General features: G+C 43.9%; 1 protein-coding gene across 2 annotated transcripts in view; it reads left to right on the top strand.

Annotated features, from left to right (window-relative positions):
• SLC45A2 (solute carrier family 45 member 2) overlaps positions 1-18043 on the top strand; it is a 300223-nt gene that overhangs the window by 50083 nt on the left and 232097 nt on the right. For both annotated transcript variants that reach the window (XM_063960601.1, XM_063960611.1), the window contains one exon: positions 390-706. In XM_063960601.1, coding sequence (XP_063816671.1) covers positions 390-706 — 317 coding nt within the window. The remainder of the gene's footprint in view (positions 1-389; positions 707-18043) is intronic.

Raw genomic sequence — 18043 nt, 5'->3', positions numbered from 1 at the left:
GCTACAGCAGCAGTCACACACGGAATATAGGCATGCTGCACTCGTGATATGTCGGATCCAGCAGGCATGGCTGGGATCGCATACGATACATCGTATGCAAAAGGACCGCATTCTATGTATCGTATGCGATCCTGCCGCCCAGAAAGCTGCCGGGTGGTTCAAGGGAAATCGCATCCGACTTTAGCCTCAGACATGTCGCTGTAGTGTATGGGGCCCTTTACACCCCTGCTTGTCCCTACTGGATGTTGATGGGAATGTGTCTCCCTAAGCAATCTGGGTCTCAACTGCCTTTTAGCAAAGTCTGTTTACATTTATCTTAGACCACATTTAAAATAATCACATGTGAAATAAGTCAGTACAGCCTCTATAACATATATTTTTGTTTGCAGGATTTGGAGGCGCTCTAGGTTATGTGACTGGTGCAATAGACTGGGAGTCTACATTTCTTGGAAGACTGATGGGCTCCGAGTTCCAGGTTATTTTTTTCTTGTCGGGTTCAATCTTCCTCTTGTTCCTTATTGTCCACTTGTGCAGCATTCCTGAGATTCCCCTGAACGATTTATCGGAAACCGTGCTGCTACTGGAACATGAGGTTTTAGCTGCATATGGATCTATCGATAAAACACAGAATGGAGATGTTAAGCAGGATAAGCCGAGAAAAAGATCTTACATTCATGTGGAAGATGAACTTGAAGAAGTCTCCAAGGTACTGATAATGTATTGTGGTACTTTGGGCCTAATTCAAGGTTGGTTACAAAACAACATTTTCCTCTAATGGGCAAAACCATGTGCACTGCAGGGGAGGCAGATATAACATGTGCAGAAAGAGTTAGATTTGGGTGGGTTATTTTGTTTCTGTGCAGGGTAAATGCTGGCTGCTTTATTTTTACACTGCAGTTTAGATTTCAGTTTGAACACACCTCACCCAAATCTAACTCTCTCTGCACATGTTACATCTGCCTCTCATCTACAGTGCACATGGTATTGCCCATTAGAGGAAAAAGTTGTTTTGCAATCAACCTTGAATTAGGCCCTTTGATCCTTAAACATTGTAAACTGTTAATCTTCTATGCACTTCATATCTTCCCAAAAAAAATAGTCTGAGGACTGATATAAATACTATTTTGCAGTGATGCAATGACAGTAACGCTTCAAATAATAGTCACAGCGCACAAGAAATAAAATTAAAAACACAATGACATTTATTTTTCACAGATCAACACCGATTTAATAAACCATAATGGTAACATTTCACATAGACATATAATAAAACAGCTGTCATAACTTTCCAGCTCAGTAGTACTATATTTGACACATTTGTGGCAACCTTAATAGATACAGTTTTGTATTGCAGCATCCAAGATAGCTTTTAAAGATACAGTCAACATTCACTGGTTAGAAATAATCTGCATTCTACAGTTTAACAACTGATTAGATCACATTTGCCCTCAGCTTGATAACTGATTAAACCATATTAGGAGGACCAATTATTCCTGGGTTTTCAAATGTCCAGCATACTATTCCGTACTCCACAGCCGAAATTAAATCCAACAGTCTGTTGCAAGTTACGTGATGTGAGGACGGGGGTGGATCATTAGATCGACCGTGTCTAGGTCGACCACTATAGGTCGACAGGGTTTCTAGATCGACATGTTCTAGGTCGACAGGTCAAAAGGTTGACATGAGTTTTTCATGTTTTTTTGGTGTCTCTTTCTCCGTACAGTGACCGGGAAGCCCAATTAGTGCACCGTGTCCCCTCGCATGGCTCACCATGCTTTGGGCAAGGTGCCTCGTTTCGCTCGTCACAGATTACCATTCCAATCGTAGTCCACGTGGATCGTTAAATATGAAAGTTCAAAAAAAGGAAAAAATGTGAAAAACTCATGTCGACCTTTTGACCTGTCGACCTTGAAAACTTGTCGACCTATAGTGGTCGACCTAAACATTGTCGACTAGACACTGTCGATCTTCAGACCGGATCCAGTTCGGACACCTGATTTAGTGAGGCAGCATGAATAATATAAATTGTTCATATACACTATCAAGATTGCTGATAATGCAAACAAGTCCCTTTTTCACGTCTGGCCAGATTGTGATTAGAGATTTATACAAGTGCTTGTTCTCAACACTAAGCTGCATATGACATGCCTCGGATGGTTCTCCCGACTGCAGGTGCTTTAACCCATTTTGGCAGTCATCTCTGGAGATAGTCTGTGTCGGGCAAATGATCTGTGGGTGGAAATACAGTGCTGCTCCGTGTAGTATAAACCTTTGATGAGTTTTCCCGCCTCTTGCTGCTGCTCTCTCCTATTAATTGCTGCGGCTACTCGCGTGCATGTGTGTAGTGTTCACACCAAGCCTCATTTTGGTTTTGGAACGCAAGACGGATAGAAACTTTCTTATTCCATCTAAGTGTAAATGTTTCAGTTCTCGTGTGTTTCTCTTTATTTATTCTTTTTATTTATACTCCATCATAATGCATCAATGCACTGTATACAGAAAAAAGTCATCACTTATCAGTCTGTCGACTTCGGGCCATAACATGACCGTTCAAGTCTTCTGCATCATATCAAAAACCATCATTGCTGCAAAAGCCATCCACAAACAAGGCTTGTTGACTGAATTCCTTCTAACTTACCACTGTATAACCCAGTCCTGAGGCCGTGCCTCCACCCCCCTGCCTCATGCCGTGAACACCTCAGCTTTGCTTGCATACTGCCATCTGGCTACCTCCCACTTGCCTGCACCTCATGTCATCTGTCTGTCGCCCCTCCCCACTAGATTGTTAGCTCTTCAGAGCAGGGCCCTCTTTCCTCTTGTTATCTAAGCCCTCGTCTCGACACATTTCACTCGCAGCTCTCCCCTACTCAGTGACCATCTTTATCCTGCTAGTAAAGGCTCATCTCCATCTATGGCCACCAGCCTCTAGTAGTATGATGATCACTCCTTCAATACTTACATCTTAGCTGTATTATGTCTTGAGAATGTGTGGTGCTCTGTTACCTGTACTCTATTTTTGTTATTTATTTACTGTAATGCTATGTTTTGTCTCCCTGTACTGTCCTTTGTACGGCGCTGCGAAACACATGTGGCGCCTTATAAATAAAATGTAATAATAATAATCCCGTATACTGTAGGATTGATCATCATCCTCATCTGTTCCCTAATCAGCAGAATGATTTTAATGTGCATCATTTCTAGGGGTGTGCACTGGGCCATATTTTGGGTTTTAATTTTGGATCTTTATTATTATTATTTAAAAAAAATTAATAATCGAAATAGCTAAAATCACAGAATTTGGGAGTGTTTTTTTGTTCCTACTGTATTATTAACCTCAATAACATTAATTTCCACTCATTTCCAGTCAATTTTGACCACCTCACAGCTCACAATATTGTTCACCTACATAGGCCAAAGCCTGGCTGGTTAAACTAAGCAACAGAGCAGTGACACAAACACACGGCAGCTATTTCTGTTTAAAAATGTTTTACAAATTTAGTAATGTGTTAGCAATAACCAATTAAACCAACTTACTATCAATAGAAAACAATCCAACACAGAAATTTCCGGAACCGCACAGTTAAATATTGACCAGGTTACAGTGCTGGTCAGGTACCGTGCGGGTCAGACACAGTGCGTGTTACAGTGCAGGTTGGATACAATTCAGGTTACAGTGTGGGTCAGATACAGTGCAGGTGGATACTTGGCAGGTCGGATACAGTGTAGGTGGAATTCATTGCAGGTTGTATATAGTGCAGATCACATACAGTGCGGGTCGTATACAGACCAGGCCAGGTGCAGGTTGGATACAGTGTGGGTTGGCTACAGTGCAAGTTCAGATACAGTGTGCGTTGGATACAGTGCAGGTCAGATACAGTACGGGTCGCATACACTGAGTTGTATATATTGTGGGCCGGATAAAGTGCAGGATACAGTGCGGGTCAAATACAGTTGTGGGTTGGATACAGCGTAGGTCAGATACAGTGTGGATCGGATGTAGCGCAGGTTTCAGTGCAGGTTGGATACTTTGTGGTTCAGATACAGCACAGGTTACAGTGCAGGTCGGACAGAGCCGGCCTTAGGTATAGGCAAACTAGGCAAATGCCTAGGGCATTTGGTATGCTTAGGGGCACCAGCAGCTTCTGCTGATTAAAATGATATGCGGCATGCCTATATTCTGTGTGTGACTGCGGCTGTATCTGCATACGAAATGCTACGTTGCAGTGTATTCCTGGAAATCACTGCAATGTAGCATTTCGTATGCAGATACAGACGCAGTCGCACACAGAATATAGGCATGCTGCATATCATTTTAATCAGCAGAAGCTACTTGTGCATCCTAGCCACATAGTAATGCAAATAATGCATTTTCATAAACAAAAGGCGCCCAATGTTAGCAGAGCTGCCAGCTGACTCATGCCAGGCATCTCCTGCAGAACTAGCGGCGGTGCTAGGGGGCACCAGCCAAAATCTTGCCTAGGGCATCATATTGGTTAGGGCCGGCACTGAGGTCGGATACAGTGTAGGTTAGATACACCAATAGTGCACTTACTGTGACAGAGGGTCCTCAGTGCGGGGTTGTCAGTGGTATCTTCAGTGTGGTGGTGTCAGCAGTGTGGGAGTGCTGGAGGTGTCCTCCGTGCAGGAGTGCTGGCAGTGTCCTTAGTGCGGGAGTGCCGGAGGTGTCCTCAGGGGTGGTCTTCAGCATGCCGGCTGTTGGGATCCCGGCACTCAGTATACCTGCGCTGGAATCCCGACACCCGGCATACTGACAACTATTCTCCCTCTTGGGGATCCACGACACCCCTTGAGGGAGAATAAATAGAATTGCATGCCACTGTGCCCGCAGCGTGGTGAGCGCAGCGACCCTGCAAGGGGCTCATTTGCGCTCGCCCGGCTGCCGGCATGCCGGCTGTTAGGATCCAAGCGCCGGTATGCTGTGCACCGGGATCCCGATCGCCAGCCACTCATACTGCACCCGTCCCCAGTGCAGGGGTGCGGGCGGCGGCGCTATTAGCGCTATTAGCGCTGTGGGCGCATCCATCTTGCCCATAGCCTATGAGGAGACGCTGATTGGCTGAGAGCCGTGACAGATGGCTTTCTCAGCCAATCAGCGGTCTTCCATAGGTTACTATGGAGACCGGGGTCTGAGCCAAAACCTCAGAATCCGACAGCAGGATCCTGAGGTTTTGCCTCGATTAGGGATCCAAGTCAGGAGCGCATAACCGAGCCTAACTCTGATCTGGGAACAGATCCCCAAGTTCGGGCAGGTTCAGTTCTCGGGAAACTGTACCCGCTCATCCCTAATAATTTCCAGATTTAATAAATTCCATCTTTTTTATTCCAAAGTATTTTTTACATTTCTCTTGGTTGCATTTTAGCAATATCTCCTGTAGTTAAAGTCAAATTTGCCTACTTTGCTCCTACATGTGTGGTGTCAAGGGGATTTCCGACACATTAAATGACCAATAGCATTCTCTTAGCTTATTGGTGACTTGGCTTTAGTTAGTTTTACGCCTTTGTGATTGGGAGTGCTTATTGGTTTGGCATCTGACATGCCATACCATACCATACCATACCATACCATACCATACTTTGTTATTATTTTCGATGTAGGTTTGCTGATCAGTGATACATTTGTCCTCATACATCCAGACTCAATATGCCACCACATAGCTGGATATGCCTGGCGGGAGTGCGCTGACAATTCACGTGCAACTTCCATAGCATCGGGTATCTTTTGCCAAAATTGTGTCTTTGTAGCAACACAATGTGAATAGGATTCATAACGTGACTGTACGGATTCATTTTTGGTATGCAACACTTGTATATCTGTGTCCGACTGAGCCTGTATATGAAGCACAATGGAATTTGGCATGATAAAAAAAAAAAAACACGGCCGCTGCATCATTGCTCCGGACACAAATATGTAAGTGTCACATATCGAATTAATCTGCACAGTTGTTTTGTGTGTCATAGCTGCATCGCGTTGTGACGAAGATGTAACTTTGGCAAAATAGACACCCGATGCTAGCAGAGTCTCACAGGGGAATGGTGTGCCAAGAGGGACTGTTTGGTATGACTGCAGCCAAGATGTACTGTATGAGGACATATCTGTATGATTACTTTCTAGACTTTGGGTAAGTCTCGGGCCTAGAAAGTAATTTGCAGTACCTAGATCATTCATCTTGAACTTTTGTCCTAACAGCGGCTTGATGACTGTGATGTGCTGTTCTTGGCCTGCTAGTAATGGATCATCCACATGCACAGAAGAGAAACTCTTTATTATGTTTGTGTATTTGTGGTAGAGGGAAAAGGGAAGGCTGGACTGCACACCCTATTACTAAAGATATCAAAAGGTGCTATCATGCTGAGGCTTCTAATACTATGCTGGAGGAAGAGAGATGCAGATGCACACTCCTAGCACTAAGAACACTGATAGTAAAAATTATCATCACATGGGTCTCTAACATTCCTAATATTCCTATATTTGTGGTAGAGACAATTATCAGTCTTTGGGGGAGATTCAAATGTTTGAAAAGTCGGTTGGGTGTCTGTTTTTTCCTGTCTGTTAGATAGGAAAAAACAGACTCCCAACTGACTTTTCAAACATTTGAATCTCCCCCTTTGAATGTACAGAGTTCATTTCTTTTAGTACAGCATCTAGTTTGATGTACCGACAATGACCACTCTGCTTTAGACCATAGAAGGCTTTCTTTAAGAGACTACTCCACCTTGGAATATGTTCTTCTTAGTAATGCTTTGGGTGTTCCATGTATACAGTGTATCTCTTCTGTTAATTCTCCATTCAAGAAAGCTGAGTCACAGTCTAACTGGTATAACAGCATGCTGTACAAGGCAGGGGTTGGTTTTGGGTGACTGGTGGTTGGGAGACCGACAACGTGATCCTGGCTTGTAGATGACCAGCGGAAAGGGTTGAGCGCAGCGAAGCCCCTTGCGGGCTCACTGCGCTCGCCCTTGCAGCGGGCTTGCTGCGATCGCAACAGGTTCTATTCCCACACTATGGGTGACGTGGACACACAGGAATGGGAATAGTCCCTGTTGGTCGACATGCCAACCGGGCTATTCAGCTTTTGGGATCCTGGCGTCGGTAATTTAACTGGCGGTCACATAACCGCATTCCCAAGGCAGACACTGCAATGACCAAATGTAGAGTAAATTTCACGGTGCTCCAAATTTGTGTATAGCTGTTTGCGACAATATGTGCTTTATCACGGGTGATATTTCCATTGGTTTTCATTTTTCTGCAGAAGATCGCTTGATCTTGACTGTTTGGTCTCTCAACTACAGTCCATGTATTGTCATTGAGTAGTGTCATCTCCTTGTCTCTTGCTGATTTCCATTCGCACCAATCGTTCCTTGACTTTTCCTCATGGTTATTTTGGTGTTCACAGAATGTGATATGTGCAAACTCCTCACAATGTCTTTTAGGTACTTTTTCCACTATTTGATCTTGCAAAAGTTATTTTTCTCTGGTTAGATGTCCATGCTGGTAGTTTCAGTTTCAGACATGCCTCCAGCTCCTGGCATATCCACTGACCCTTATTTGTTCTGCAACTCCTATGTCTGTTTTAAGTGGTGCCATTTCTTGGAATATACAGTAACATATCTTTTTGATTTTATAAGCTTTTTGTTTTTGAAGTATCAAAATATGTACTTTTTTTTTTTAATCCCTTGTCAGTAACTCAAGCATGATATATTTCATAGACTTGGGAACAGGCTTATTTCTTTTCTCCTTGGGGACATACACAAAGCACCAAAAGACATTGAGATTATTTATACTTTATTTATTCTATAACACTCCTCTATCAGTGTTTTATCTTTAAAAGCAACTGTGGGGTATGATTCTTTAAATACACTGCTTTTGCCATGAGGCACATGTTCAGGCGGGATCCGGTCTGAAGATCGACAGTGTCTAGGTCGACAATGTTTAGGTCGACCACTATAGGTCGACAGTCACTAGGTCGACATGGATGGAATGTCGACAGGGTTTCTAGGTCGACATGTGCTAGGTCGACAGGTCTAAAGGTCGACATGAGTTTTTCACTTTTTTTTTTTCTTTTTTTGAATTTTTTCATACTTAACGATCCACGTGGGCTACGATTGGAACGATAAAGTGTGCCGAGCGAAGCGGTAGTGGAGCGAAGGCACCATGCCCGAAGCATGGCGAGCGAAGCGGTGCACTAATTTGGGATCCCGGTCACTCTACGAAGAAAACGACACCAAAAAAATAAATAAATCCTCATGTCGACCTTTAGACCTGTCGACCTAGCACATGTCGACCTAGCACATGTCGACCTAGAAACCCTGTCGACCTTCCATCCATGTCAACCTAGTGACTGTCGACCTATAGTGGTCGACCTAAACATTGTCGACCTAGACACTGTCGATTTGATGAACCACACCCGTTCAGGCTGGCATCTTTGATCTTTCTCCACTATAGCACAATTGCATGCTCCCTTAAACCATTCTACTCTGGCGTACAGTTATGCAATGGTCAGTTGATGATCGATGCTATGCTCTTAAGCAAGGTTTAGACACCAGTGGAAAGAACTTTTGTAGGCATATCCGCCAGATAGACTTAAAAAGACGACGTTTAAGGTAGTGCATAGTTTTAGTACAGCCTTACTCAGAGTTACACAGACAAGTAGTGGAGATGGAGCAGAGCATACAGTGGGCAGTGGACCAGATGGTCGTGTGTGCAGTGTATATTGCATAATATTGCTGAGTCCCACATGGAGCTCAGTACTGCTCATACATGTAGCACCGTGGTGCTCAGACAGTGGCAAGATTGCTCCATGTATGCTCACTCTAAATAATGGCAGCCATCTTGGTAAAATATAGATGCTTTAGCTATGGAGCAACATGGAGGTAGTGCAGTAGCACACTCAATATACCAACAGATGTTGCCCATAGCAGCCAATCTGATTGATCTAATGCATTTTATAAAAAGTTTTTGTAAATCTACTCTCAGGCTTAATCTCGGACTGACTGAGGTAATTTCCCAAACCTGCTGGAAACACTGATCTGTGGCCATTGGTGATCGATGATCTGTCTGGAAATCGGGGAAAGTAACCATGTTAAAAATGCACGATTTGACAATCCCTACCAGAAACAGTCTGGATCGAGGAATCAGGAATTTTAAGTATGTTTGTTTAATATTCCCGATCCTCCCAGCCCGGGCATTGGGGAATCAGGATATTGCCCCACTATATCTCAGATGTATGGGAACCATAAGTGACTCCTGACTGCCATATAAGAGACTTCAGTGTTCAGTTAGTGACAATCCTACGGCAGAGTGCCGACAGAAGCCCTTAGGCAGTGTCCATTAAAAATCAATGTTTGAAGGGCGATTCTCCGTGATGCACGTGACGGCTACACAAATTCAAACGACATACTTCTCCAAAATACCAAGATTTTAGTGGGTCTTAAGTTATAGGGCAAGGCACTGCTGCTAAGCAATTAAGTTTTCGTAGAACAATAATTTCTTAACAAACCAGTTTAAAGGGAAAAACATTTTTAAAAGCGTGTGATGCACGGAACTTTATGTTCACTTTCTGGAGAATCAACCTGAAGTTGATTTTTACAGATAATTTTTTTTTTTCTATCATTAGTTTTAATTACGTTTTTAATGATTTTGAAACAAGAAAAGTGCAAAGGTCCTGGTAATGTTACGGTTTTATTTAGGTGCTATGTATATTTAGCACTGGTGTATGTTGGATGGGGATGTTGTGGACCGTCCATAGTGATATTATTACATGGTTTATAATAAGGGGTATAACATAAAACCAATCATATGGAAAGGGGCAGTGCAGGCGCATAGATGTGTACAAACTGCATACTGTATGGGCGAATATCTGCATTTACTGTATATCTGTTAATGCAATGTGGGTGTAATTATGTCTGACTTGTGTTTTAAGCCTTCATTAGCCCCCAGGCCCTTAGAATTTATTTTGTTGCATTCACACTACCTACACCATTGGTGTCATTACTTTTTACGCTGATAGGATCTGTGCTGTCAGTGACTGGTGCCGGCTGATTGCTGTATGTGTCTAATAAGCTCATTGGATGACGCCAGAGGTAACTAATAAGCGTGCCTGGACTTTGTTGAAGGTTGCAGCCCTTTGAGTAATGGCTCCTGAATTACTGAGGCTCAAAACAAATCCGGGGAATAGAACACAGGCGTCATGAAGGTGATGACCTTCAACATATTCCAGTAACCTGGCATCTGAGCTTAAGGAGTGCCGCAGTCAAACAGCTGCTTGCGCCAAGCCAGGAGCCTCAAATATCAGTGGCCCCACGTATTGCAGTTGTCACACATTACAATGCATGACCAGATCGGTGTTGTACCTAACTAATTAGTAGAACACCCAGTTTTATTGCAGAACTAAATTAGAGATTTACAGGAAATAGGGTTTATGTATATATGTATGTATATATCTTAAAATATATATATATATATATATATATATATATATATATATATATATATATATATATATATATATAATGTGTGTGTATAGATATATTATTATTTTACATCAAAGCCCTTTGAGCAATCAAACAACATTTTAAGAAATGAAATGTGTATGATAAGAAATCTACAAATTTCCCATTAATGCATACGAAACCTAAAGACTTGAGGAATTACATGTAAATGTCAAACCTGCCATGTGCAAAAATTGCACTATATAAAAAGAACATGGTTTATTACAGTTCTCACACATCTCATCTCATACCACTTATGTTGAAAGGGACAGTTGTAATGAATAGATGTGCGTTGAGGATTGCAAAGAACAAAAACTTCCTGTATTCACTTAAATATCACAGTAGGTTTAGTTCAGATTATTATAATTTAGTTTACTTCAATTTTCCTGGAAGACTCTCTGTTCTAAGCCTATTTTTCACTTAAATATGGAGGGTGTGCAATAAGTTTCCAGATGAACTAAAAGTATTATATATACAAACAAAATGAACATTGCATTTTTTCAAAGTATGCGCCAGAGTAGTCTATGCAAAATTTCATACGCTCAAACCACTTGGTGGAGCAGCTGGATCAGTCTGAAGCAGGTATGTCTTCTACATGCTTGGTGAAGGTCTCCAGTGCAGCTTGCGGTGATTCAAAATGAAGCCTATGCATCTTGTGCTTGTTTTGTGGGAATACAAATAAGTTGCATGGGGCCAGGTCTAGACTATACGGCAGAAGACCAAGCTCCTGGATGCATTCATGGTCCAGAAAGTCCACCACTTTCCTAAACTTGTGGGCTGGTGCATTGTCGTGATGAAGAAGGGCACCACGAGCGTGAATTCTTGAATGGTGCCTGGAAATGTTGCTGCAACAGCCACCATCTGCTTGGCCACTCTGTGCTCATGTCTAACATCTGTGGTGGCACACCTCCAACTAGAGTCCACTGGACCGACTGTTGTTTGGTCTCTTCTTGTTCTAAACTGTAGAGAGATGATTCATCACAACTGATGACCTCCAGACAGAGTTTGAGCTACCACCATCAAACCTGTCCAGCATGTTGCGCCACCAAGTCACCCCATCCTCTTTCTTGCACTCCCCTTGTATCCTAGTAGGAACTGTTCCTTTCTTCTATATACAGTACTTAATTTATTTATGACACTAGAATGTCTATTTATAAATGCCAATGACCCAGCAGTTTTGGTTTACATAGTATTATTATTATTATTATTATTATTATTATTATTATTATTATTATTATTATTATTATTATAATAATAATAATAATTATCATCATCATCATTTATATTAATAGCAGCTCATCCTCTTCCCTTTCCTCCATAAGCACCAGGAAGCTCCATGCATGGCCAAAAGGGATAGGCAAGATTACTATGACCTGGCATCACACCAGTACAAATGGGATTTAGGGTCTGATGCATTTGCGGTCACTTGTCCGTATGCATGCCTACGGCCATATGCTAATGCAAGTATCTGCCCATGTATGCCGGTTATTTACCCGTCTTAAAGCAGTATTACTGTCATCATTAGTGGCCACCATGCTGAGTGCAAGAGATCCGCAACAGACACCCCATATTGGCCTTGACACTCCCAAAGACTGCTCGTTACGGTAGCCACCTAGAAGAGCCATTTCACAGAAGAGTGATCTGCTGACTGAAGGATTGAGCAACCCTGCTCATGTGCGTTTGCATTATGCAGCGCATGTGCAGTCTGCAGATATCAGCAGGACCCATCTACTGCAGGTTGCATCCCGTCGTGGCTCAAGAGGTGGGACTGCAGGGCAGTCCAAAATTCAAATAGGGGAGCCGCACCAACTGCCACCCCAAACATTGCCGGCCGGGACTCCCTTGCAGCTGGAGCTGCTCCCCTATTTGAATTTTGGACTGCGCTGCAGCCCCATCTCTGGAGCCGCCACTGTTGCAATCTGACTCTGTAAATTATGTATAGGGTGGAGATAGGGGAAGCCTTGGGAGGGAATTATTATTATTATTATTATTATTATTATTATGGTATGCGGTAATAGTATAAACCGTTACATTGCAGACAATATTCTTGTCGGTACTATAATCCTGGCACCACAACGTTGACTCCACTAAATGGCCTTATATTTTATAAAAGCAATGTTCTTGTGGACACAGTGTACCCAACTCAATATTATTAATCGGATATACTTGTTTGGGGAAGGGTTGATTATTTTATCCCTTAAAATACAATTAGAATGAAGTCCTATTTATGTTTAAGTTTGTGACATGAAAGCTCCGAAAGAATCATAAAACATCTTGTCATTCCATTGCTTAGCATATTTATAAGATGCAAATTCAGAATGCCTGGAGCAAGTAGACTGCCTGTGTAGCAAGCAAGTGTAACCTACTTATACAGGTTCAATATCATTTTGCATAGAACTTTACGGGGGGAGGGGGGTACACACGCATTGCAGCAATACTATGCCAGTTACGGTACTTCCGAAATCACATGACTTGTCTGTGCAGGCGTGTTATCTGTGACCTTTGTCACCCGTCCTCGCATTCTGCCAATCTTGGTGCATTATTCTGATTGAATGGCATCTAAGCCAATTCATTATATCTGCAATAGGGAGCCAGTTACAGTGTGTTTGTCGGCTCCATGTTAATGTTGTATTCAACCTTTTCTGCTTTATTACTTGGCACTCTATGTGAAATTCTGCAGTTGTCTGTTATTTCCACTATCTGACTGCGTGGTTACACATTCAGATGGCTTTTCAGTGTCTTACTGTAAGATAACATTGATAAAGGGTTGGTATTGCGTGACTATACCAACACCGGAATCCTGGCATTGAGATGGCGGGGGAGGGGGGGAAGGCGAGCGAGCACGTGCAACAAAGCCACTTTCTTGACTCGGCACAGGCTCTATTCCAGGGGCGTTTTAAGAGAGGAGGAGGCCCGTGTGCAGCCTTCTGCTTCAGGGGCCCCCTCCTTTCTGACTGATGCACAGGTATTTAATACTTACCTCTCCTGGGTCCCCCGGCGGTGCCATCCCTCTCTGCAGCGCAATAGAGTCTGAGAACAGACTCTATTGCGCATGCGCAAACCTCCGGGAACACGGCGCGGCGGCCATTTTCCCGAAGATTTTGCTACTGTGCATGCGCGAAACTCCATAAAAATGGCCGCCATGCCATCTTTCCGGAGTTTTCAGCAAGCGCAATAGAGTTTGTTCCCCCTACTGTTCAAACTCTATTACGCTGCTGAGAAGGGATGGCTCCGACGGGGGACTCCAGAGAGGTAAGTATTAAACAAATGGGTGCAGTGTGCGCGGGGTGGGCCCCCCTGGACCCTGGGGGCCCGGGTGCCTCGCACACACTGCACCCATTATAGATACGCCAATGCTCTATTCCCACTCTATGGCTGTCGTGGGAATAGTCCCTGTAGAGATTGTCAAGGGGCGGGATGTAGGTGCCGTTATTGTGATCGTTGGTCACATAACTACATCCCGCTGTTTCTCTCCACATTAGCTTCATTGATGACTCCATATCATACTTACCTACTTTCAGTTTCTCCTGTCTGGGAGAAGCTCGGAGGGGAGACCATGCAGGAGACTTTGGGGGCGGGTTGTGACATCACCAAGCCCCTCCCCCAGTTCGGGGGAAAATGCCGTGATTTGTGGGTCCGCGGGAAGGGGGCGGGCTAAAATGATGCGATTCGCGTCATTTGAACTCCTTCGCCTCCCCACGGACCCACAAATACGGAAGAGTATGTCTCCGTCCTGCCTGCATCACTTGGGTGCGAGCAGGATGTGGGAGACCTGCCTACTCTTCCGGGGCTGCGGGGGGCTACCCCCAAAAACGGGAGCATCCCGCAGCTTCTGGGAGAATAGGCAAGTATGCGCCAGATTCTTTTAAGCTATCCTGGTAGACCAATGTTTCATATCAAAATTGCAATTACAATTGAAAACATAAGGAGTGCTAAAGTTACAAAAGAGATTTTTTTTTATTTTTTTTTAATAACTAGCAACGTGGAGATGACTGTGGGTGCGATGTGTGTAAATGCAGTTTAAGAAGCCGATTATAAAATTTCGGGATAGATGTATCAACCAACAACTACTAGCTGTAATTTTTCAAATACAACCTGTAAAATGACATGTTGGAGCTAATTGGTTGGTACTTTATCACTATCCACTTTGTCACTCTCCAAATTTTGATGCATCTCCCCCCAAATCTTATAGTCTGCTTCTTACACTACATTGACGCACATTGTACCCACAGTCACGTAACAAAAACTTTATTAACAATGCTTCCCTGCACATGTAAGTCTCACAGGGAGTGGCCTACATACTGTATATAGCTTTACACACAGCTCTGTGCTGTAGGTCACTTTGCCCCTTTACTTTGGTTGGACACAGTGGACCGAACTGTGTTATTCCATCTGTAGTCATAATATAGCCATGTAAGTTCTGTTCTGTAACTAAATAATTGAATGAGACATTATTAAAACCTCTCTGCAAATGTTTGCTATGGACCTGATTTCATGGTTCAATAGTCCCAGTCTGTGATTACAAACAGAGTTTTTGCATTTGTGTTGCTATTACTCCGAGCTACAGATACAGAGGTTGTCTTGTTCCATAATGAATTTGATCGCAAAAATTGTATTATTCAAATTGCATGGTATATTCTGTATGAAAAATGTAATTTGTAAAAACTGTATCTTGAGTGGGGAGGTGTTACAGCCAGTTATGAAAATGCCACTTTTTTGCTATGTACAGTATCCCCTTCTCATGTATATTCTGTATGGAAATGTAATTTGTAAAACTAATACAATAGGTGGCCAGTCTGCAGTTAACTGGTTAGTGTGTACTCTGTTCTGGAGAGGTCTGTTTACTATAAACGGCAGGGGGTCATGCCTACAGGCCAAAAAATTAGAGATGAGCGCCTGAAATTTTTCGGGTTTTGGTTTTGGGTTCGGTTCCGCGGCCGTGTTTTGGGTTCGAACGCGTTTTGGCAAAACCTCACCGAATTTTTTTTGTCGGATTCGGGTGTGTTTTGGATTCGGGTGTTTTTTTCAAAAAACACTAAAAAACAGCTTAAATCATAGAATTTGGGGGTCATTTTGATCCCAAAGTATTATTAACCTCAAAAACCATAATTTACACTCATTTTCAGTCTATTCTGAATACCTCACACCTCACAATATTATTTTTAGTCCTAAAATTTGCACCGAGGTCGCTGTGTGAGTAAGATAAGCGACCCTAGTGGCCGACACAAACACCGGGCCCATCTAGGAGTGGCACTGCAGTGTCACGCAGGATGTCCCTTCCAAAAAACCCTCCCCAAACAGCACATGACGCAAAGAAAAAAAGAGGCGCAATGAGGTAGCTGTGTGAGTAAGATTAGCGACCCTAGTGGCCGACACAAACACCGGGCCCATCTAGGAGTGGCACTGCAGTGTCACGCAGGATGTCCCTTCCAAAAAACCCTCCCCAAACAGCACATGACGCAAAGAAAAAAAGAGGCGCAATGAGGTAGCTGACTGTGTGAGTAAGATTAGCGACCCTAGTGGCCGACACAAACACCGGGCCCATCTAGGAGTGGCACTGCAGTGTCACGCAGGATGTCCCTTCCAAAAAACCCTCCCCAATCAGCACATGATGCAAAGAAAAAGAAAAGAAAAAAGAGGTGCAAGATGGAATTGTCCTTGGGCCCTCCCACCCACCCTTATGTTGTATAAACAAAACAGGACATGCACACTTTAACCAACCCATCATTTCAGTGACAGGGTCTGCCACACGACTGTGACTGATATGACGGGTTGGTTTGGACCCCCCCCCAAAAAGAAGCAATTAATCTCTCCTTGCACAAACTGGCTCTACAGAGGCAAGATGTCCACCTCATCTTCACCCTCCGATATATCACCGTGTACATCCCCCTCCTCACAGATTATCAATTCGTCCCCACTGGAATCCACCATCTCAGCTCCCTGTGTACTTTGTGGAGGCAATTGCTGCTGGTCAATGTCTCCGCGGAGGAATTGATTATAATTCATTTTAATGAACATCATCTTCTCCACATTTTCTGGATGTAACCTCGTACGCCGATTGCTGACAAGGTGAGCGGCGGCACTAAACACTCTTTCGGAGTACACACTTGTGGGAGGGCAACTTAGGTAGAATAAAGCCAGTTTGTGCAAGGGCCTCCAAATTGCCTCTTTTTCCTGCCAGTATAAGTACGGACTGTGTGACGTGCCTACTTGGATGCGGTCACTCATATAATCCTCCACCATTCTATCAATGTTGAGAGAATCATATGCAGTGACAGTAGACGACATGTCCGTAATCGTTGTCAGGTCCTTCAGTCCGGACCAGATGTCAGCATCAGCAGTCGCTCCAGACTGCCCTGCATCACCGCCAGCGGGTGGGCTCGGAATTCTGAGCCTTTTCCTCGCACCCCCAGTTGCGGGAGAATGTGAAGGAGGAGATGTTGACAGGTCGCGTTCCGCTTGACTTGACAATTTTGTCACCAGCAGGTCTTTCAACCCCAGCAGACTTGTGTCTGCCGGAAAGAGAGATCCAAGGTAGGCTTTAAATCTAGGATCGAGCACGGTGGCCAAAATGTAGTGCTCTGATTTCAACAGATTGACCACCCGTGAATCCTTGTTAAGCGAATTAAGGGCTGCATCCACAAGTCCCACATGCCTAGCGGAATCGCTCCCTTTTAGCTCCTTCTTCAATGCCTCCAGCTTCTTCTGCAAAAGCCTGATGAGGGGAATGACCTGACTCAGGCTGGCAGTGTCTGAACTGACTTCACGTGTGGCAAGTTCAAAGGGCATCAGAACCTTGCACAACGTTGAAATCATTCTCCACTGCACTTGAGACAGGTGCATTCCACCTCCTATATCGTGCTCAATTGTATAGGCTTGAATGGCCTTTTGCTGCTCCTCCAACCTCTGAAGCATATAGAGGGTTGAATTCCACCTCGTTACCACTTCTTGCTTCAGATGATGGCAGGGCAGGTTCAGTAGTTTTTGGTGGTGCTCCAGTCTTCTGTACGTGGTGCCTGTACGCCGAAAGTGTCCCGCAATTTTTCTGGCCACCGACAGCATCTCTTGCACGCCCCTGTCGTTTTTTAAAAAATTCTGCACCACCAAATTCAAGGTATGTGCAAAACATGGGACGTGCTGGAATTTGCCCATATTTAATGCACACACAATATTGCTGGCGTTGTCCGATGCCACAAATCCACAGGAGAGTCCAATTGGGGTAAGCCATTCCGCGATGATCTTCCTCAGTTGCCGTAAGAGGTTTTCAGCTGTGTGCGTATTCTGGAAAGTGGTGATACAAAGCGTAGCCTGCCTAGGAAAGAGTTGGCGTTTGCGAGATGCTGCTACTGGTGCCGCCGCTGCTGTTCTTGCGGCGGGAGTCCATACATCTACCCAGTGGGCTGTCACAGTCATATAGTCCTGACCCTGCCCTGCTCCACTTGTCCACATGTCCGTGGTTAAGTGGACATTGGGTACAACTGCATTTTTTAGGACACTGGTGAGTCTTTTTCTGACGTCCGTGTACATTCTCGGT

This window comes from Pseudophryne corroboree, chromosome 1, assembly GCF_028390025.1.
Source record: "Pseudophryne corroboree isolate aPseCor3 chromosome 1, aPseCor3.hap2, whole genome shotgun sequence".
NCBI classification, from domain to species: Eukaryota; Metazoa; Chordata; class Amphibia; order Anura; family Myobatrachidae; genus Pseudophryne; species Pseudophryne corroboree.
The sequence above is the reverse complement of the archived record's forward strand: the minus strand, read 5'-3'. Positions and strand labels throughout refer to the sequence as shown.